We start from the raw sequence: 21,125 nt of genomic DNA on the forward strand, positions 1-21,125 counted from the left end.
AGCCCGCAGCGATTTGTTGTCAGCTAACTATATTGACAGGCATATCAAATTTGCAGAACTGCCGCCGGCAGTCGTAGGATACTCTGTGCGGATAACACAGAGAGAACAGGACAACATGGCGTATTTTGTCAGGAGGTCAGTGCTTGCTTTGCTTTGCTTTTGCTTGTGACGTCATTAGGGTGCCAAAGCAAATGGTAGGTACACAAATGTAGCCTTTCATTGATTCGTTGTAGGCCTTTAAGTTGAAACAAACCAACATTCTCACGTTTCTACAAATACACATACACAGAGATGAATGCTGATAGAAAGCTTTTTTGCTGCGCCACCGAAATTTAATTCATAAAAATGCACAGAACTGGCGAAAAAAGCTTTGCGGAAAAAGCTTCAGAGTTTTGCTTTGGTTGGCATCGAGCGTCATGCGGCAGCCGACAGGTGTTGCCGCAGTCGTTTTAAGGACACACCAGCAGCAGGTACACGCCAGCTCCTGCCACCTGCGTTTGTGCCACAGCTACAAGAACAACAACTATAGACTCGAGTGCGTTGTGATTGCACTTGAAGGCATTTGCCAGTTCAGTTCTGTAAAGTCATGTAAGTGCTAGTGAATGTGGCTTGTGGCTTGTGGCATTAGGCACTTAGGTCTACCACTTGTCTGCAACATCAGTTGCAGCATCGTTTGCATAATTACGTGCATAAATTGCAACGAGAGACGAAAGAGAAAGAGCGAACTGTGTGGAAAGTGGAGAACTATAAATTTTGCGAGCTGTGTTATAATTAAAGCGTTTTGTCATAATTAACTTTTGCAAACCGTCCAAACTCATTTGTGTCCAATAATAATTACACTTCCGTGAGTAGGCGCGCCACACATCGTCAACATACAGGAAAACTAACGTTAATACACGCCAACTATTCAACTTATCAAATTTCTTAACTGACAGAAGGACTGAGGCCGCTTAATGACATTTGGCCAGGCCACATTTATAGCTTAGACAATATCCTGGGGCTAAACAAGTCATTAAATTGTCAGCGCGTCTGTCATTCGAGTTGACTTTTATGAGCTGCCAAGAGCCGTAAGCGAGAAATGTCAGAGAACTCGCAGTAAACGTAATATGATAAGCGTATGCTGGAAAGTACGCTACATATTTAAGTGGAAATTATAAGTAACTTGAGCTGTAATGTTTTTAATAGCCATTAAGTAGCCCCCAAGCTACTTTTATTTACTTAGCTATCAATCAAAGGGCTCATCTATAGTTTGTTGTTCTTCATGATTGTCACAGTTAAATGATTTCCTTCATAGCGAACCAGATGCTATTTTTAAACCATCAAATTTCCGGTACATTAAAATGGGTCTGCCTGCAATAAGAAAATTGTATTAGCTGACAACCTTAGCTGATTAAAAAAGGTAGGCTTTACTTTGAGCATGAAAAGTTAATTATATGATTGGATAATTTTCTAAAAATATTGCTGGCAATTCGCTTGACCTTCAGTGTTAAGTAACGAGGCAAGCACAGATGTAAGCTATTTTAAAAATAAATTAAGAAATTATAAATGAAATAAATAAATAAATTATTGAATACTTTATGCACTTCATAAAATCAGAATATTAAAATATTCAGCAAACAACAACTATCGAAAAAAACTTTATAACCTTAACTTAACCCCTTTCCAAATATGCCAAAACCCGAAAAATATATTTTAACAGCAATCAATCAAATCGCAGCGTTATAAATAAGTCATACCTAATAATAAATTAACAATTTTAGCCAAACTCAAGACAGGCACACCCAAAAGCTAAGCCAAGCGCCAAGTTTAATCACCCCGAAAAAGGAGCTTCAGACAGCAACAGTTGTTGTGCTTTTCATTTATGTTGTTGTTGCCGTTGTGCTTGTCTTTGATGTTAAAATATAATTAGCTAGTATTTCATAATCCAACAGAATGATACTCTTTGCTTTCACTCTCGTAAACCTTTTCTTTGCCGAACCAAAAACTCAGTTGAGGGCCCCAAACTCGAAGAACTTTGTGCGAAAAGTTTGTCTCCCTAAAAAGTTTACCAACAAGTAATGAAAATGTTGCGTAGAATGCATACCTGTTAAAAAGTAATTAGTAGAATGCCAAAAAAAAACAAAAGGTTTGAGTTTGAGACTGCAAAACTTGGTTAAAGCCAAACTAGACGGGGGCAATTAATGAAATTGATTCAAGAATACGACGATGCCTAGCCCAAGATGTCAAGATAATGAAATGTTTCAATTACGGCAGCGCGAGTGTATTTGACTTGCGTGGGCGACTACTAACTTGTGTCTATTTTTTAAAAGCGGCGCCTTTGCGCAGCTTGGGTCGTAAACACCTTGAATCATGGGCAGCTGTCAATGCCTCGCTGGGCAACGGATAGTTTAACCAGCAAATTTACTAGTGCGTCAAACTAAAATATCAAATATGCATTTGAATTATTTATTAGAAAAACTAGTATAAAAGCGCAGAGTATAGTTTGCCTGCAATATCAAACGATGCCCATTAAAGTATGCAACACTTTTTTCTCGAACCTTTCAAGCAACCAAAATGGCTGCTAGAACAATCAGGAATTCGTTTTCTTTTCAAAGCGTTGATTTATAACCGACATCCTTACTGCCCGGATGTTGGCGATACACTGAGAATGTGAGAGTGCACACATAAATTAAGTAACTGCCGGTAATAATACTAAAAGCAAACCATATACAACTCGCATAATTTTAATGACCGGCAAGAGAGAGAGAGAGAGCGTTGCCTGCCTGAGCAACCGAAACGCCTTTTTATGCCATGAACATTTAATACAAACGGCGATTAAAGCTGGCTAAACATTGCGTTGCGTGGGCTGTGCGTTTTAATTAACGGTCGTGTTTTGGTTTTCACACACACACAATTTTTCGCAGATCAACAGTCAACAGCCAACGGTCATGCGGTTTAACTAACATTGCAAATATGAGAAGCATTCCATTGCGACTTGCAGTGGCGGCCCTGCTGCTGCTGCTGCTGGTGCTGGGCCTGGCCACACAATTGGATGCCAGCGCCTCGAACACGGGCTGGCCATCGCACTCGTCGTCGTCGTCGTCGTCGTCGCTCTTTGGCCGCAATTCTCGCAATTTGCGGCATCGAAATACGGCAGCTGCTGTTGGCGATCTGGCTGTCGATGTGCCGACATTCGATATGATTGCCAGCAATTTGAACAACGCGGCGTATAACAATGAATATGGTCAGCTATTTGTGCCATATGCCATCGAGTCGCAGTCGCAGCAGCAGCCACAACAACAGCAACAACAGCAACCACATCAACAACAGGTGAGTGTGCGAAAAGTAAAAGCAATTAGAGCCAGGAACAGTGAAAAGTCTGCTCTAGAGTCAGCGAGACAGGTAATTAAAATAGAAATGGAAGACTCTATGCGATGCGAGCAACGAGTTGCGCTGCTTAAAGCGAACTAAGCGTTAAGTGAAAGTTATAGCACATCTAGTATAACGATGATAGCATTAAGCATGTTGTTGGCACAACCAACAGCAATCTGTGCTCTATTATAAACGAGTGCAAAGAGAGACTGCAGCCTGCAGCGTAATATGCAGGCAATTTTATTACTCATACGCAACGTGTGCACAGCCGAGGTGGCAAAGTGCAAGGCTGTGAACATAAATTGAAACAACACGCTGTTCTGCGCAGTTGTTTGTTAATTAATTTCAATTGTGCCCACGACCAGGTTTCCGTTGATTGCTTTTGGTTGAAGAGGACAGAGCAGGCTCAAAAGTGCAAAGTTCAAAGTGAAATTGAAATTGACAGGCCGCAAAGTTGTCAAGAACTTAATTAATGACAAGAGAGGCAAGCAATCGGTAATGACACCCCATTGAGAACGTAGTCGAATATCACTCATACGCACTATTTAATAAATGTCACGCATACGCATCGTGTGCCACACTTCCCACCTAAAGATAATTTCTTTAATTGCTGACACAGGCCATGGCACCTCTATCGTCGCCACTGCGTCAGCAACAGACCGAAGTGTATGGCATTGTGGAGCCACTGATTGAGGACACGCCCTGCGCCAACCGCGCCTGTGTTCTCAACGATGATTGCTGCCCCACAGGAGTCTGTGTCAACACCTATGGCGGTAAGTTGGCCTAATTGCACCTAGCACCAGCCACACACACAGCTGAGAGAGTACTACTGCCATTATTTTGTGATAGAGGGCAAATGTGTTTATGTCTTTGGGCGTCAACGGGATTTGTGCCAGCGTCATGCGGACTGTGCACCAGGCAGCGCTTGCATGCTTGCCCCCCAGGAGGGAATTTGGCGCTGCGAAACGGATGCACCGCTCTTGCAGGAGATGTTCAATATGCGGGCCAAGCAGCCACTAGGAGGCGAATGCACCAGCAGCAGTGACTGTCAGGTGATCAAGTAAGTGCCACATAACATAATCTCTGTCCCTCTCTCTGACAACAGATTCATTTCCTTCACTTTAATCAGCGGCATGTGTTGCCAGCAACAGCGTTTGCATCATCGTGCTGCCACAAAGTTAAGCTGTGGCTACTTCCGTGATGCCTTCGACTGCGTAAACGTGGCTCAAGAGGTAAGCTCTTGTCTCTTTATGCACTCACTCACTCTCCCTCTTCATTACTTTGTTATTTTTACTGCAGCATGTGGCTAGCATTTTCCAGCATCGCCGCAACTGAAGCAGACAACTTAAGAGGCAAACGGCACCGATTGATAAAGAGACCCACAAAGAGAATATTTCAATTACATATCAAATGTTTAAACCAAATACACATATCACTCTTGATGTTTATATAACTATTTAAGTGCTTTAATATATACACAAAATAATACTAATCGATACAAGTTTTCTGTAGACATATAAAATTATTTACCCAACCAAAGAAAAAAAATTATTAAAATAAAATACTGACTGAGGCATTCAATGTTATTACAGCAAGTATTACAATATTAACTTTTATTCCAAATTAGCTCGTTCCAAGTCTAAATGTAATAACACAATCACAACGTAATAATATAATTATAATAATAAAAGACCATAACCAATATGTGAACTGTACTTTTCCTTTACAAGCACATTGTATTCCCATTCGGATCAAGTCAAGTCAAGTCAAAAGCAAAAAGGAAAACATAAATTATACATTAAAATTTAATCCTATGCGAATATGTTGTTTTAATAAACCAACAAAAAAACAACCAAAGCAAAAACATGTTAATGAAGAAACAATGTAAACAAACGAGTAAACAAATAAACATAAAAAAAAAAACAAAAAAAAAATAAACAAAATGTAAGGCACGCGTAAAGTGCAAAGGGCGTACGTCCTATATAAAACCAAAAAAAAAACAACAACAAAAAACACAAACAACAATTATTAATTCATTTAAATTTACGTCGGGTCGCCTTTGGGTAGCATTTCAGCTGTTTCACTCACGCCATGTAATGAAAATACATAAAAGGAGGATTACATTATGCATAACTCGAGTGTCTACGTTGCCTTAAGCATGCTAATGAATCTGCAGTGCTTGCAAGACATATGCCAAAGTCGACACAACTTGAATTTTGTCTATTTTCATAACTCAATTTGTAGTTGCTTTAATTTTGATCAAATTATTTTTCATTGCATTAAGTACTTTTGCATTTCTTCATTAAGCAAATGTGAATTGCGTTGGCGCAACTCGAGGCCAAGAGAACATACAAGTATTAAATATTATATTGAGTTAGCTGAGCCTGCAGCAATATTTTTAATATACATAATACATGGTGCGTTCCAAAGTAAACAGGACTTTTTGAATCTAGCGCCATCTAGTGGCACCATCTATATATCAACTAGTGCGTTAGAATCTGCTATCCTTTATCGACTTCCAGTAAAAATTTCATGACATTTCATCTATTGGAAGTGAAGTTATTGCGTTTTAAGTGTCAGTATGTTTTTGTCATCGGTGCGAAAATGAGCTTCGAACAAAGAGCCAACATTAAATTTTGTTTTAAAACTTTTACCGAAACGTTTCAATTGACGAAACAAGTTAATGGCGATGGTTGCCTATCCCGTAGCAGAGTGGACGAGTGGTTTCAACGTTTTCAAAGTGATCGTGAGGACATAAATGACGATGAACATGTGGGCCAACCAAAATCCGCGATAACCGAAAATTCCATCGAAACTGTGCGTGAATTCATAAAAAATCAGCCGAAATCATCATTGAAATTTATGGAAACATCTCCGAAACATCGATTTATCGCATTTTGACCGAACATTTGGGCTTTCAAAATTTGTGTGCACGGTTTGTTCCGCACAAATTGACTGACGTCCAAAAATTGTTCTGAATTCAACATTCGAAGGACCGACTATTTGACCAAAAATCACATTTTAACCATCAACCACTCCCCGTATTCGCCTGATATGGCACCGTGCGACTTCTACCTTTTCGGAATAATGCATTTGCCGATGAAAGGAAGGCGTTATGCAGACGTCGAGGCCATTCAAACGGCTTGCACCGGCATACTGGAGGCCATACCGGGCAACGAGCTAAAACACTCGTTCGACATGCTTTTGGACCGTGCAAAAAGCTGTATTAAAGCAGAAGGAAACTATTTTGAATAATATAAATTGATTTTGCCGAAAAACCTATTTGTTCTGTCTTTTTGTTAAAAGTCCTGTTTACTTTGGAACGCACCTTGTATGTAATTGTAGTGTTTCAAACTCAATGATAACAGAAGCTGTGAACTGTAAACGATTTTCTTCATTCGTTTTTCATACCTAAATTGCATTTTTGGTGAAATAATAGGCATACAAGTAGGAATATTTTTGGATGGGTAATTACATATTATTATTCTTAGGGCACAAACAAAAACAAGTAAGAATTCTTCAAGTACATTTGACTGTGAGATACCCATTTTTAATAAAAGTAAAAAAGTGCGGTGTTATTCTTAAAATATATTAAATTAATATGCAAACTAGTAAGAAAGCTACAGTCGAGTGTGCTCGACTGTGAGATACCCGCTACCCATTTTGAATAAAAGAAAAAAGGGGTCGGAAGAAGTCGGTCTGCGTGCAAACATATCAAATGCTGTCGAAAAAATCTATCTCTTATAGTCTCTGAGATCTAGGTGTTCATACGAACAGACAGACAGACGGACATGACTAGATCATCTCGCCTGTTGACGCTGATCAAGAATATATATGTATACTTTATAGGGTCGGAGATGCCTCCTTCTACCTGTTAAATACATTTCCTGCCGGCACAAAGTTATAATACCCTTCTACCTTATGGGTAGCGGGTATATAAAAAAAAAACGCCTATAAGGTTATATTGGTATATCCATAACTAACACATTCAAAACATGATATAGACTACAAACAAACTATACCAGATTGTCAACCAAACCAAGCACGAATGAAATAGGACATTTCTTTTGAATGTATAATTTATTCAAATTAATTTGAAAATACCACAGTTTGGAATAAAATGCATTAAGTTGATAACAAACTAAATTATCTGGCAACGTTTTTCAATCATTTCTAATAAATATATTAGTAGAAGAAAATTGGTCATAACGTTGGTAATAATTAAGTTCATCGCCGTCTTTAGAAGAAGCAACTTCATGTGCAGAAGAAATTCAATTATGCAATTTAAATTTATGTATGTACATGACCTCGAGCTGGACTTGGAAATAGGTAAAAAGGGAGGCCAAGTAAAAGGTGAAAGTCCCTAAAGAAATTTGCAAATGGCAAAGGAGAGAAGCGGCAACTTCTGTTCCGTGAAATGTAGTTACAATTTTAATTAAAGCAATTTTTTACCACATGAATAATCTAAGAATGTTGCGCCGTAGGCTGAAAGCAAAAAAATCTGTTCGAAAAAAAGAGAGACATGGTGAGTTTGTTCATTTACAAATATTTTGGGTTTTTGTTTTTATTTAAAGTGCCAGTAAAAAACGCAGCTTAAAGCTAAAAGTTAGACTCTGTTTACACTTTCAACGCTTTTGTTTGTTTGTTTTCAACAGTACACCGTAAATGCTCCACATACGTTACACATACCAAATACCAATTCACATTCTTCTTTCTCTCTCAATCTTTCACTTTCTTCGTCACTTCGTCTTCAGCTAAGTTACGTTTAATACACATTACAAACACTTTTACATCATTTTCAATTTAACTTTCATGCCACGCTTGAGCCTAACAACTAAATCATAGTTAGTTTGAATATTTTTCTCGGCTTCAATTCAAATTTTCGTTAAAAAACAAACCAAATATATTTTGGTTTTCAATCAGCTGCAAAATAGGAAATTAATTGTATTATTTTTTTTTTGCGCATTTGTTTATCAAGTCTTTTATGTGTGAGTTTTCTTTTTCTTCACTTCGGTTGTGATATTTCGGTTTTTCTGTCAACTTCTTCAGCTCAGTACTAGTTAAGTTGCCTCTTTAGCAAAAGGTTGTTCCCAATTCCAAATTCGCTTGGATAACATTTATGCATGCTTTACGTATATTTTTTTGAGAATTGATGCGAATGTGGAATTGCGAACAGCCCGATTTTTTGTCGATAGGGACAACATTTGGTAGGGAATTATGGTTTGCAATCAATTGGATGTGTCTTTACAGCAACTTAGGGGCACTGGGGGAGAGTAGGATTTGGGAGCTTTCGATTCTAGTTAAACATTTATCGAATTTAACATTGTTACAAATTGTTCTCTCTTTTCGTTATTATTTACACATTTTACAATTACAGGAATATTCATCGTAAAAACTTATATAATATGTACGATCCGTTAATTTGCAAATGGAATATGAATAGAACATTCAGCAAATTACAATAATGTAGTATTACAGTTACAGGAAATGAATTAAGTTTAACTTAAAGTTTAATCGTAATCGTAATCAATTGTTTGTATAATTTTTTGTTTTTCGCTTTCTTTTTAGTTGTTTTGGTGTGCCTAAATTAATAGGAAATCAAATTTCGCAGGCCGAAAGATATAACAATATAGTTAAAGTTCTGATAATATATATGTTAATATGTATATATATATATAGTTTATCTCGTTATACGCATATCAAATAGAATTATAATTATAATTAATGATGCTTCTTACAATTTACTTTGATGTAGGTCAAATTAATGGCTTTACTTCTTCTTTCATTATTTAAGTTCACATTAATCTCTCAGCGTTGATGTTTTGTGGAATTAAGGAAACATTTGATGTTATATAGAAACTACTATTGCAGGTTTATGTTATGATCGAGTGGGTGGTGAATGGGTCAGTGATTTGAGTGGTCGTAGCGTGGTGCAGACATACATATAAAACATTTAGTTCTTGAACAGATCAACATACACGACAGCTCTCGTAAAATGACTTATGATTACACTTTCTTTCAATATTTTTGTTCATGAAACATCCCGAGTTTCTTACATGGATTGTTACATTGTTTCTTATATCATTTAGTTTTGTTTTTTTTTTTTTTTTTGCATTATTATTACAGTTAAAATAGGAAGAACAAGCTTTGGTTATACAAAAAGGGAGTGAGTTCCAGGATATGAAAACAACAACAGAAATTGCTGATAAGAACTTAAACGCAAAAACAATGTCTATATTTAGAGTAATGTATATGTATTTTCTGTATGTGTGTGTGTGTGTATCTGTGTAAACAGCTTGGGAGTCGCACACATTGTACGCTGAGCAGCACTGTGGACGTATGTATATTTGGGGAAGGTTAGCTGGGGCAATGGGGCATGGGGCATGCAGCATGTGATGAGCAGGCGGCGCGCCAATTATTATTTTGTATTTCATAAACTGTATTTTCATTTTCAGTATTTTCGCTTATCAATTTCGTTTTTATTGTAATTCGTGAGTTCCTGAGTTTTGTCAACGATAAACGCCTAAAAATGTGTTGAATCCTCTTTTCTCATTGTCTATATAAATGTATTCTCTAAATGTGTATAATCGCTACTTCTATATATGTATGTATATTACTCGTATATTGATATAATGCAGCACAAAAGTTGCCTGCAAGTTTGTAATTTATATTCCACTTTTTTGTAATATGTTTTCTATTTGTATTTCTCTTTTTTGTTTTGTTTTTGTTTTCGTTTTTTTTACTTTTTTTGTTTTCTTTTTGGATTTTGCTTTTCTCTCACTGCTGCTCAGTCTTGGCAAAGTCTTTTAACTGTATGTATTTTGTTTTAGTTTTGTGAACAGTGGCTATAAAAAATATACGTATACGTATATGTATATGTTTTGTATGTATGCGTATGCTCTAATCATTTAGCACTAATGGCAGTGCGACGGTTTTGTGGCGCGCCGCATTCTGCTCCTCGTTTTTTTTTCTTGTCTCTGGCCGTGAAATGAAGCAATTCTCAGCAACAATTTCAACGAAAAAATTATATGTACAAAAGTAAAAAAGCAAAAGAAAGAACTATGAGGAAAATTAACTAAATGCGATTACGAGTCATATCCAAAAGCGGCAATGGGTTCAGGGATGGGCTGGGGGGTGGTAGGCGGCGATTGTTATTTGTTAAGACCTAAGTATGTACAAAGTATTTGTTAGTTGTGGGTTTCTTGCTTGCTTGCTTCGTTTTCTCTTAGGTTATATGTATTTAGATTTAGATTTTGTTTTTGTTTTTGCTGCTTGTCGCTTGAAGGTAACACGGGACCAGGTTACAGGTTACACAGGTGCGATGTACAGAGTCAGAGTTAAATAAAACGCATTCCATTCGGCTACGCACTAGAGCCACAATCAGTTCTTGACCTTATCCTCCACACGTATACTGGCAAGCGTCTTCTTGATCCGCAGCGCAGTCAGACGTGCCACGGGATTGGGATACCAGCACTCCTTCATGACCTTGGCCATGTTGTGCAGCACATCGGAGGCATGCCAGCGATTTGGTATATTCGGCCGACTCTTCTCAATGCATACCACCTGCAACACAAACCAAACTATAGTAACCAAACTCTTCGTTAAACTGCTTCAATGTCACCTTTTTCATCTCATCAATGCTGGGATCGGGCTGCACGGCATCCCAGTAGGGCAATTGGTATTCCTCAAAGATCATGCCCATGTTGCAGCGACGCGCTATCTCCCAGAGTATCAAGCCAAAGGCATAGACATCAGCCCGTTTATACGAATCAAAATGCTGGGCATTCATGCTCTCGTCGAGCACCTCAGGTGCCATATAACGCTTGGTGCCCACACGATGTGTGGATGGAATGTCCACCGAATCATCTTTCTCGACATGTCGCACGGCCAGCCCCAAATCGCCAATGGCACAGCTCAAATTCGTCTTGACCAGTATGTTCTTTGACTTTAGATCGCGATGGGCAATCGCTGGCTTTCCACGTGTGCCCACAATATCCATGTGCAGATGCGCCAATCCAGTGGCTATGCTCAGTGCCATGTTCAGCATGGTGTTGGTGTCCACAGTGTGTGTGGTCAGATAATCAAACAGTGAGCCGTTCTCGTGGTAATCCGTGACCAACCAGAGCTGAGTCCAAGTGCCGTTGTCTAAAAGAAAAGAAAAAAAAATGAATTTATAAAAATCATTAAAAAGAATTCACAACTCACCTTTGTTGTCTGCTGCAATGAAACCCAAGATATTCTCATGTCGCAACATAACAGTTTGATATATTTCTGCCTCGCGGAACCAGGAGCACTCTTCGCGACTGGAAAAGATCTTGACGGCAACATTCTCGCCACGCCAGCGACCACGCCACACCTCACCGAATCGTCCCTTGCCAATAACATGACACAGCTGCACTTGTCGTGCAATCGAACGTTGCACCAAGAGCGGCAGACCAGCTACAAAGAGTAGAGAGTTAAACTAATGCTTATGAATGCAAAGATATTACTCACCTGAACCAGATCCGGATGTGGTCATCTCAATGATATCGTGCAGTGTCGTGTTGCCATTCAGTATGGGATCATAGACAGAATCCTCCTTGGCAAACGGTCGTCCATTGGCCAATTGCTTGCGACGCTGGCAATAATACCAAGTCGCTGTGCCAGACAGACAGATGATTAACGTGGCGCTCACAATGATGGCCACCAATTCCCAGCTGCTTAGCGTCTTATTAGGTAGAAAATCTGATGGAAACACAAGCTTGATTAGTTCAGAGAGTTAAGCGGGTGGAGAGAACAGATTGAAAGCAGCTAAGGTTGAGCGTGAGAATTAATGGAAAATTAAATGCCAGAAAGTTAGTGAATAAATACCATATACATACATTATACACAAAATATATTAAAGGTGAAGACAACATGCTGCAAGCCAAACGTTTAAATCATTAATAACATATAAACATAAAACCAAATAAACTGCGGGTGCATGCCAACGAAACAGTTAATTGCCAAGTGCCGAGTGCATGTGTTGTTTTGTGAGTGTTTGAGTGTGTGTTGTGTGTGTGTGTGTGTGAGTGTTATTTCGTGCATAGTTGTAATTAACTAGGTGCATTTTTCACTAACCTGCTTATGACTTTTGAAACGTTATTTACAAACCTTTGCATACTTTGCGGCGCAAACTTAAAATCTACAGAGCAATAAACTGCAAAACTTATGTACATAAACACACACACCCTCACGCACACAGACACTCGCGCACATTCATACAATATGGACGCAAAACAGAACTACTAATAATATAAATATGAGTGTACAAAATAATAAGTATAACAAAAAGAATGCTGCAAACAGCAAAAACACAAAAATGCGGCCATAAAAATGAATGGAAAATGAAGCCGCCGCCTGCAGTTGCTGCGACTGCGACGTCGACAGCGACGCAGCAGCAGATGAATGAATATACATACATACATATATGAATGCACGACTTGCATAAACAGACGCAGTGAGAGAGGAGTGAAAGAGAGAGCGAGCGAGGGAGTGAGCGAACGAGGTAAACAAAATGCGCCGTCTGGTTGGTGTTTCTTCTTCCTCTTCTGCTGCTGCTTCTGCTGCAGTTGTTGTTGTTGTCCCCTTGAGACAGTTGTTGTTGTTGTTGTTGTGGTTGCTGTTGCCTACTTCCTTTTTTTATGCAGTTGTTTGGCTTTTATGTGCGTCGTGTCGTCTTTTTAACAAGTCAATATGAATGATGCGAAAGGTCAGCAGACAACTCGAAACACGGCGAAGCGACAAGTGTGGTGAGGGGTGGGGAGGGGAGTGGTGGGTGTTGATGGTGTTGCGACGAGGCCACAAAAACAGCGCAGACAAGGTGAGACACACGCACACACCGAACAAAAACAAGTGTGTGAGTGCAACGCATGTGTGTGTGTGTGTGTGTGTGTGTGAACCGAGAACGAGAAATCCCAACAAACAAAATACGTGTGTGTGTTTTTTTATTATTATTATTTGAAGACAGCACAACGACGCATGAGAGAATGTGGGGCAGGTCCAAGGGCAACGTGGGGGGTGGGGCAGACGGGGGCAGGACAACAGCGTGCAGCATGACAGGTGTGCGTGTGTGTCTGAGTGTGTGTGTGCCACAAATTTTGGTCTAAAAAAACGCAAATAATGCGGTGCAATGACATGGGCGTGGCTCGGGGGGGAAGAGTGACGACGTGTGAATGTGGTTAAATTTGTTGTCGCTGATGCGATGATCTATGTGTCTATGAATGTCTATGGCTGGACGGATGAATGAATGGATGCGTGAATGAGTGAATGAATGGATGGCTGCATGAATGGTTTTGGTTGAAGATGGGAAGATGAGAAAATGGTTGAATGGTTGGATGGTTGGATGGGTTTAAGCAACTCTCACCTGGTATAGCACCATTGTAACTTTCACGCGTATTGCAAAAATCTTCTTGACAACATTTTGTGGAGGATCTGGGTGTGTTGTCATGACACCAGGCGGGATCTTCGGGTGGTAAGTGGTTTGCAAGAGGCAGGCATCTACATACATACACACATACATTTACAATTGTTGTTCTTTCTTTTTTTTTATGGTTTTTGGTTTTAACTAGTAAGGTTTAATATAGTCTTGAATTTTAGTTACAAACTACTTAGTTAGGCGGGATAAAAGGGTCAAGGGCTAAATAATACTAATTTGGCGGTTGCTTTTGTTGTTGCTGTTGGGGTTTTGCGGTATTTGTTGTTGCTGTTGTTGTTGTAGTTGTGCAATTGTTGATAAGCAGCTGTTGTCATTGTTGTTGTTTTTGTTGTTATTGTTATTATTATTGTAAAGTTGTTAAAGTTGCAGTTTTTGCTGTTTTGCTACGACTTACGAACTAAATCAGCTGTAAAATTGTTTGCGGGCGTGCAGCAAAGGCGTGGACTAAGAGGGGGAGAAGAGCGGGTTTGCTCACAAAATGGAGGATCAAGGTTGGAAGAACAAGAGTCAAAGCAGTTCAGAATATATTCCCAAAATCATTATGTACAATAAAAAATACAAGAGGAATCAAAGCACCAGTCGATAGTTTACCCAATTATACAATTGTTGATCGATAAAAAGGAACCTCAGTATTAACACAATTACTATCAATACTTCATACTATCGAAATCAAAAAAAGAATTTACAAATGGAACGAAATCCTTTATTTGCACAAGTCGAAAATCGGAGAAATATACAAAAATATAAACAAGAGCGGCGAAATGCAATTGCACAATGAATTGTTATCGATAGTATCGATAGTACCAACGTTAGTTTTGCAGTTCCAGGCATGTACAAAAAATGCAAAAAAGTACACGAAACCATACCATGAATAAATGCCTACTAGAGGTTCCACAAAATATAATACTGTACTTACTACAATAAGATCAGCGAAGAGTTTAAGAAAAATAATTGGCATGCAAACAAATTGATTGAGTATCGAATAAGATACCGTCATACTTATATATTATGTGTAGGTGTTGTTGTTTGTAGCTGTTGTTGTTGTTGTGCATTTAGATAAAATAGTTACTTAGATAGTGCAAGAGGCAGAGAGCGAAGAGCAGAGAAAGACAGGCGGCAAACAGGCGGATATCGTGCAGAAAGATCAAAAGAAACCAAAAATAAAGAGACCTACAAATCGGAGGACGACTAAGGTGCAAATAGAAAACTAAATAAATGAAATACTCAAGATATATATTTTCAGAAGAAAACAAAATAAAGAAACATTTAGGATCAATTATAGTTCGAGTACTAAATTGTTGTGCAAACCGAATTAAAATGATTATTTATTATTATTACTATTAATATTATTATTAATACTGTTGTGCGGTAAGTGTGGAAATTGTTGGTATACAATAAAATTGTGTTGTTGTTTTTTTTTGTTTGTTTGTTGTTGTTGTAGTGCATAATTAGCTGAGAGTACAAATGAAGAGTGCAAAACCAAAAAGCTTTTTAATAGAGACAGAGAAAGAAAAAAAGTTTTTATTTTTGTTTATCTTTTTTTGCTATAGTTTTCTAGTTGTTTTTTTTTTTTTTTTTTGTTATTTGTGTTTGATTCATGTTTGTTGCTGTACCTGGTTCAAATATGGTTTTCATAAGCTCTTCCTTATTGCAGAAATCCTTACTACAACATCTAATTCTATACGAATCGATTTTACTGCGACTGGAGAGGCATTCCAGAGGTTCGCGATGCAGTTCGTAACGCTTTTCGAGGCAACTGTACAGCATAATAGACCAATACAAGTAAGTTTGAGTGTGTGTGTGTGCGTATGTTTGTGTACGTGTGTTATTTGAAAGAGAGCAACGACGAGCGAGCGAGCGAGCGAAACGAACGATCACACAGAGAGTGACAGAGAATGTGCAGATCAGAGAACAAGAGATCGCGTGTGGCATTTCATTATTGATCGTTTTGTCGGGTGTACACGAGCGTTTTAGGTGAAAGACAGAGAGAGAGGAGAGATAAATAGAGAAAGAAATCAAATTAGTAAAGTGTCACTGTTGTTGTTGTTGTTGTAGCTGAGGCCAGTGTCTTTCGGCCAGCTGCTAATTGAAACTCAGTCTGGTTAGTAGCAATCAAAACAGAAACGAATAAAATGAATTTGTTGCCAGGAGCTTTGCTCGCTCTTAACGTAGTTGTTGTTGCTGTTGCTGCAGTTGCTGCCGCTACTGTAGTTGTTGCTGTTGTTGTTGTTGCTGTTGTAGTTGTTACTTCTGCTGGGTTTTAGTAATGTGCGCTGCATTTAATTAAATTATTTATTTTCTTTTTGGATTTTGAGGTTAGCTTTCGAGTTTGAACTCAACGAACGAGCATGGTAGATATAAATGGTAGAAGAACAAGTTCAAAGAACGAACAAACTGGAACAAAGCAACTTGAACGACGTGCGTTTGTTTCACTTGAATGGATGGTTGTTAGCTAGGAGGAGCAGTTCAGGAATATAGAGGATAGGTTTTTTCTTTGGTTTTTTTGTCGAACAAAAGACGTGCACAGCATAGCGCACCTTCGTAGACAACCGAGTTGGTTTTATCCATGGACGGCGCATAGTACTTGATAACGGGACGCAGATCTTTATTGCAAAAGTCACGATCATTACAACACCCGTGTCCGCCACGAGGTGCGGCCGGACGTGCTGTCGGTCCGCCATGGCGACCATCGTTACACCAGATGAAACGGCCCGGCGGAAAGCTCTGCGACATGTTGAGGCAGCTACGACAATGAATTCGAATCCGAATTCGAGTTCGAATTCGCACACACGCAGATTGATCAGCAAATTGATTGTCATGTCGTTGTATTTGTATTTTTTTCCTAATAAACCATATCAACAAACTTACCGGAAACTGAAGATTATCTTGTTGTCGTTATCCTTCTCCACTGAAGTGAAGCAATAACCATCCGTTTCGCATATGTGGTTCGTTTCCTTGCAGATATCACAATGGCATTTGATAATTTCTGTTAAACAAAATAATAATATGATTACTTAAAAAATATAATCATTTAGAATCTATAGATTAAATTAATGTATCTCGAAGTTCAGTCATTGTCATCTTGAAGATTAGGAATCATAAAAATTTCGACAATAGGTATAAGAAAAATACCGTAAGCAAAAGAACACACTGAACATGAGGAATATTTAAGAAAGTAGATGTTTCAATGCTGCAAAATAGTTTCTTCAAGATCAGACTCATAAGCAAAAGTTATGTGATTAAAAATTCATATATAAACATATATATGAAAAAAATAAACAAATAAATAAATAAAAAAATTAAGCACAATGAAGTTAAGAGTCTTAATTGTTCAAGAATAACACAAAATGTTGAATATTTATCATGCTTCACTAACTAACTAACACTAACTAAATAGTTCCTCCAAGATCAATCAACACTAAGCGTTTTCACATTATATCTGCTACGCCTTCTTTAATGTGTCACACAGTTCTAATTAAAATTATAATACCCCAAGCAAGTGTATAAACATATTATTTCCGTGAAAGCGATCAGCGAGCTTATCATATCTTTTTCTATATCAATTTCCTCTGAACTTTTCTATCAGCATATTGAAATTTACACAAAATTGTAGTTTTATGCAGGCAACTTTTTCCGAAAACGGTTTTTCGCACGAAACCGTCGATTGAACCATTAAGGGAAATCAAAATAAGCTATTACTGATCTCAATTAGTGGCGACAGTTATCGGTTATCAGTTGCGATCTTTAAAGCTGCTGACACGAGTCGCTTGGGGCCAATTAGCAAGTCGCTTCTCAGCCCAATTTAAAGTTTTATCATTAATCATAATTCGGTCTTTATTATTGATTATTTTGTTGCTTCTTGAGCGATCGCTGACATTCAACGTCAAGCGACAAGCGCCAAGAGGCGACGACACGCTGTACGAGCAGGAGGGGTTAACTGCGTGGGGGAAGGGGTCGGTCTCAAGTTGCTCGCACAAAAGCAAAAGCAAAAACAAAAGGCATTTAGCATAATAATAACAACAACGAAACAGAGACAGACGAAGACAAGTGTAAAGCGGAAAGCATAAAGAACCCAGACGAAGTTGACGCGGCCGTTGACGTCGCTGCCGCTGCCGCAGTCGCTGCTGCCGTTGGCGTTGGCGCTGGCTTTGCGCGCCAGTTTTGTTGTTTTTGCAGTCTTTGGTTGCAGTTGCATTGCAGTCAAGTTGAGTTGTTGTTGCTGTCGCTGTAGGCACAAGTGCAATGCAAAACGCGGGGGTGGCTCAAGTGCGAGTGTCTGCTGCTGTTGTTCTTGTTGTTGTTGCTGTTTCAGTCAGTCAGTCAGTCAGACAGCGCGTGGGAATGAGAGAGAGGGAGAGAGAGAACTGCAGTCTGCAGCACATTGACATCGGCAATGAGCTGACGTCACGAGACATGGCTTGAGGGTAAAGGGAGGGGGAAGTTGTGGAGTTGAGGTAAAAGCCAGACAGCTTGAGTTGGGTTGGGGTTTTTTTTTAAACTCCATGAATAACGCTTGAGCTGCTCTTTGAGGTGTTAAAGTCACGCGAGCCGCGTTTCAGTTTATTCGTCTGTCTGTCTGTTTGATTGTCTTGGGTCTGGATTGTCTGCTCTCTGATTTGGCGGCTTTTACTTTGGACTTACTTTCGTGCTTCTTGTTGTGCAGTGGCGCGTAAGTGGGCATCGATGATTGTTGCAGCGAAGTGGCAGCAACAGCAGCCGTTTCATTTGCGGCTGCCATTTGAATTGACACTGCGCTGTTGTCGCTGCCGTTGCTGCTGCTGTTGTTGTTGTTGTTGTTGCCATGGCCGCTGTTATCAGCGGACGACAGCGACGATTTAGTTAGATAAGCACCAGCTGTTTCATTTGCTGCTGTTGTTGTTGCTGTTGCTGTTGTTCTTGTCGCTTTTCTTGTTGTTGTAGCTGCTGTCGCTGTTGCCGCCGCCGCCTCGGGCAAAGCTTTGTTGCCAATTTTTGTTGCTTCATTTGTGGTATTTATGACAAGTTCAATTGGAGAGGCTGCACACAAAATATAGAAAGAAGAAAAAAACAAATACAAATTTAGGTTAGTTTCACACCTCAAACTGTGACGTGGGCACGAGGGGAGGGCGAGAGGAGTGTGCTTGTTGTCACCACATATCCTCGGTGATCAGCGTTGGATAGTCTCTGTTTACTTACCGCCGATTACATGGAGCAGAGCCATCAGGCAGAGCAGCTTAAGCCACAGCCACATTTTGATTGTTCTTTTCCTTTTTGATAATCGCTGACCGTTCGCCATGTTATTGTTTTCGTTATTGTGATTTTTCTTTTGTTTTCCGCGTACACACACGCACGCACACATACACACACACACGCACACGTGCACGCACACAAGCGCGTAAGCTCAAAGTCTGTGAGGGCAGCAAAATTTATTTGTGCTCCTTCTTCTGGCTGTTGTTGTTCTTGACGACACAAACAAAACTATGCAAAGGAGACAACAACAACGATAACGGCGACAAGGACGACGATGACGACGACGTCGACTGCAGACGGCAACTAATTTGCTTTATATTGCGCATTTATTGTGTTGTGTAGGACTCGAAACTCGCGCTCTGCTTGCGCCGCAACGAGCTTACATTTTGTTTGTACATTCGATTAGCGATTTAATTAGCATAAGCAGCACTTTTTATTTTTTCATTTATTTTGGCCATTCGGCATTATATGGTGCACCTGGCACGCATGTTTTACAATTACAAAACTGCACACAAAAAAATTCGTTTCACTTCTTTTGCAATCCAATTAGAAAAACTTGATCCCCCTCCCACTTTACGGATAATTTTTCAGCCGTATTTTCATCACGTGAGTTTGGCACTTGTCTGGCTTGTTTTACCACCAAATATTATTTACAATTGTGGCCAGCACCTTGAATTGTATTGTGCACAGTTGTGCTTGCGTTAATTTCTATTATTTATTTGCTATATATGCAATTTTGTTTAACGAAATCAGCGGAAAACCCGTCTGCGTGCGAATAGTTTAGCGAACGATGTGACCGTCTTCGGCAAGCATAGCAATAACGCATTTTTATTGCAAAATACCAATGCGATAACGTCTAAGGCGTTGCCCCCTCTCCAAATTAGAATGACAACCAGTGTTTCCACAAGCAAAAATACAATAATATATTATATCCATGTAATTCTAATGTTTTCATAACATTTATAGCTTTGAAAGGGATTTAAATTAAAATTAGATTAGTCGTAACCGGCAATGGAAATAACAAGCTATTTAAATGACGCGGCTTTAATCACGCATTTGGAAATATTCCAAAAGTCAAATGAAGAGTAACCAGAGGACATGGACAACGGGTTTTCCTTATCTCGACGTTAAAACCTAATTTAGTTTATGATAAATTCCGGCTCAGCTGCTAAAGCTTTATAGAAGCTAAATTTATCCGTTTATATTAGTTCTACGAAATAGACAGTTTTAAAACAATTGTATTGTGAACCACCAAATATTTTAATATTATTTGAACAGAAATTTATTTCCGCTAGCTCTCCTTAAGGTACTAGTGCTTTGAAAATGCCAAGCAATCAACAACAACATTTTGTCAATTTTATTTTGAGTTTGTTTCCGCTCGCAATCATACTCGGTATGAAATAAATATGTGTGTATCTATTGCCACAGAAGACTCAGAAGGGATAGTGGAGGCATTCCAGGCTCAGCTCCCTTGGAGAATCCTATTCAAATAAAAAACATAATTGTCAATACAAAATCAATAGATTACACTTGTAGTGCTTATCCCCAACACGTGCAAGAAGTACTTACCTAAATAAAGGACCATGGGCACAAATCCCCAGTGAAATGTGGTCTGCACGATATCCACAACCACTCCCAGACGTTCCTTGACTCCCTCAGAAAGAACCATTTTAATTTTTTATTGCAAAAAATGCGAACAATGAATGCACACTCTCGTATTATGAAATTGTATCAGCAGCAAATCACCGACTAGAAAAGACAGTGTTGGTAACCGTGTTATTTTTCGATAATCGAATGAAATTAATATCGTTTGCGTGGAAGTTTGAAAAAATTAATAAGGGTTTTAACATCGAATTTGAAGTAAATTTCTTACGTACGATAATTAAAACAGAGTGTACTGTATCCAAACTTCAATAATAGCAGCACGTTTTGTCTATACTGGTATTGCAGTTGTCATGCCTTTACTTCTGATAAAATGTAAACAAACAGATGGTGGTGCCGGACTGGGCAAAACGAAACGGTGACAGGTTGTGGTAGAGATGGGTTCATGTGTTTTTGTTTTTCACAAACAAATGTAGCATAAATTTCT

General features: G+C 38.9%; 3 protein-coding genes across 5 annotated transcripts; 1 reads left to right on the forward strand and 2 right to left on the reverse strand.

Moving 5' to 3' along the window:
- The first annotated feature begins 426 nt into the window (after positions 1-426).
- Positions 427-5,283, forward strand: LOC132792918 (uncharacterized). The gene is made up of 6 exons (XM_060802455.1): positions 427-588; positions 2,904-3,309; positions 3,971-4,124; positions 4,201-4,411; positions 4,481-4,583; positions 4,651-5,283. Exons 2-6 carry the CDS (start codon positions 2,953-2,955, stop codon positions 4,684-4,686), a joined length of 861 nt encoding a protein of 286 aa, XP_060658438.1. The 5' UTR covers positions 427-588; positions 2,904-2,952; the 3' UTR covers positions 4,687-5,283.
- Positions 5,284-9,435: 4,152 nt separating this feature from the next.
- Positions 9,436-19,841, reverse strand: LOC132788864 (TGF-beta receptor type-1). 3 transcript variants are annotated; one of them, XM_060796516.1, is made up of 8 exons: positions 18,983-19,841; positions 18,449-18,823; positions 16,676-16,793; positions 16,345-16,550; positions 11,845-12,075; positions 11,557-11,790; positions 10,973-11,496; positions 9,436-10,914 (listed from the first exon to the last, which is right to left on the reverse strand). In XM_060796516.1, the coding sequence occupies exons 1-8, from the start codon at positions 19,143-19,145 to the stop codon at positions 10,732-10,734; spliced, it is 2,034 nt and encodes a 677-aa protein (XP_060652499.1). In that variant the 5' UTR covers positions 19,146-19,841; the 3' UTR covers positions 9,436-10,731. The 3 variants fall into 3 exon arrangements, with proteins under 3 accessions (XP_060652499.1, XP_060652501.1, XP_060652500.1); XM_060796518.1 differs by lacking the exon at positions 16,345-16,550 and adding an exon at positions 13,736-13,869 and having other exon boundaries at positions 18,983-19,839; XM_060796517.1 differs by lacking the exon at positions 16,345-16,550 and adding an exon at positions 15,421-15,563 and having other exon boundaries at positions 18,983-19,839.
- Positions 19,842-20,272: 431 nt separating this feature from the next.
- On the reverse strand, positions 20,273-20,881 carry LOC132788613 (mitochondrial import receptor subunit TOM7 homolog). The gene is made up of 2 exons (XM_060796105.1): positions 20,606-20,881; positions 20,273-20,517 (listed from the first exon to the last, which is right to left on the reverse strand). Exons 1-2 carry the CDS (start codon positions 20,703-20,705, stop codon positions 20,453-20,455), a joined length of 165 nt encoding a protein of 54 aa, XP_060652088.1. The 5' UTR covers positions 20,706-20,881; the 3' UTR covers positions 20,273-20,452.
- Positions 20,882-21,125: the final 244 nt, after the last annotated feature.

The sequence above is a fragment of the Drosophila nasuta genome, chromosome 3 (genome assembly GCF_023558535.2).
Source record: "Drosophila nasuta strain 15112-1781.00 chromosome 3, ASM2355853v1, whole genome shotgun sequence".
Lineage (NCBI taxonomy): Eukaryota > Metazoa > Arthropoda > Insecta > Diptera > Drosophilidae > Drosophila > Drosophila nasuta.

Excerpts from the sequence above, each read along its gene's own strand:
- LOC132792918 (XM_060802455.1), top strand. The coding sequence starts at position 2,953 with ATGAGAAGCATTCCATTGCGACTTGCAGTGGCGGCCCTGCTGCTGCTG. Across the intron at positions 3,310-3,970 it reads AGCAACCACATCAACAACAG|GCCATGGCACCTCTATCGTC; the intron begins GTGAGTGTGCGA and ends TTGCTGACACAG. Across the intron at positions 4,584-4,650 it reads GCGTAAACGTGGCTCAAGAG|CATGTGGCTAGCATTTTCCA; the intron begins GTAAGCTCTTGT and ends TTTTTACTGCAG.
- LOC132788864 (XM_060796516.1), bottom strand. The coding sequence starts at position 19,145 with ATGTGTGCGTGCGTGTGTGTACGCGGAAAACAAAAGAAAAATCACAAT. Across the intron at positions 16,551-16,675 it reads AAGATAATCTTCAGTTTCCG|CTGCCTCAACATGTCGCAGA; the intron begins GTAAGTTTGTTG and ends TCATTGTCGTAG. Across the intron at positions 10,915-10,972 it reads GCATTGATGAGATGAAAAAG|GTGGTATGCATTGAGAAGAG; the intron begins GTGACATTGAAG and ends TTTGTGTTGCAG.
- LOC132788613 (XM_060796105.1), bottom strand. The coding sequence starts at position 20,705 with ATGGTTCTTTCTGAGGGAGTCAAGGAACGTCTGGGAGTGGTTGTGGAT. Across the intron at positions 20,518-20,605 it reads GCCCATGGTCCTTTATTTAG|GATTCTCCAAGGGAGCTGAG; the intron begins GTAAGTACTTCT and ends TTATTTGAATAG.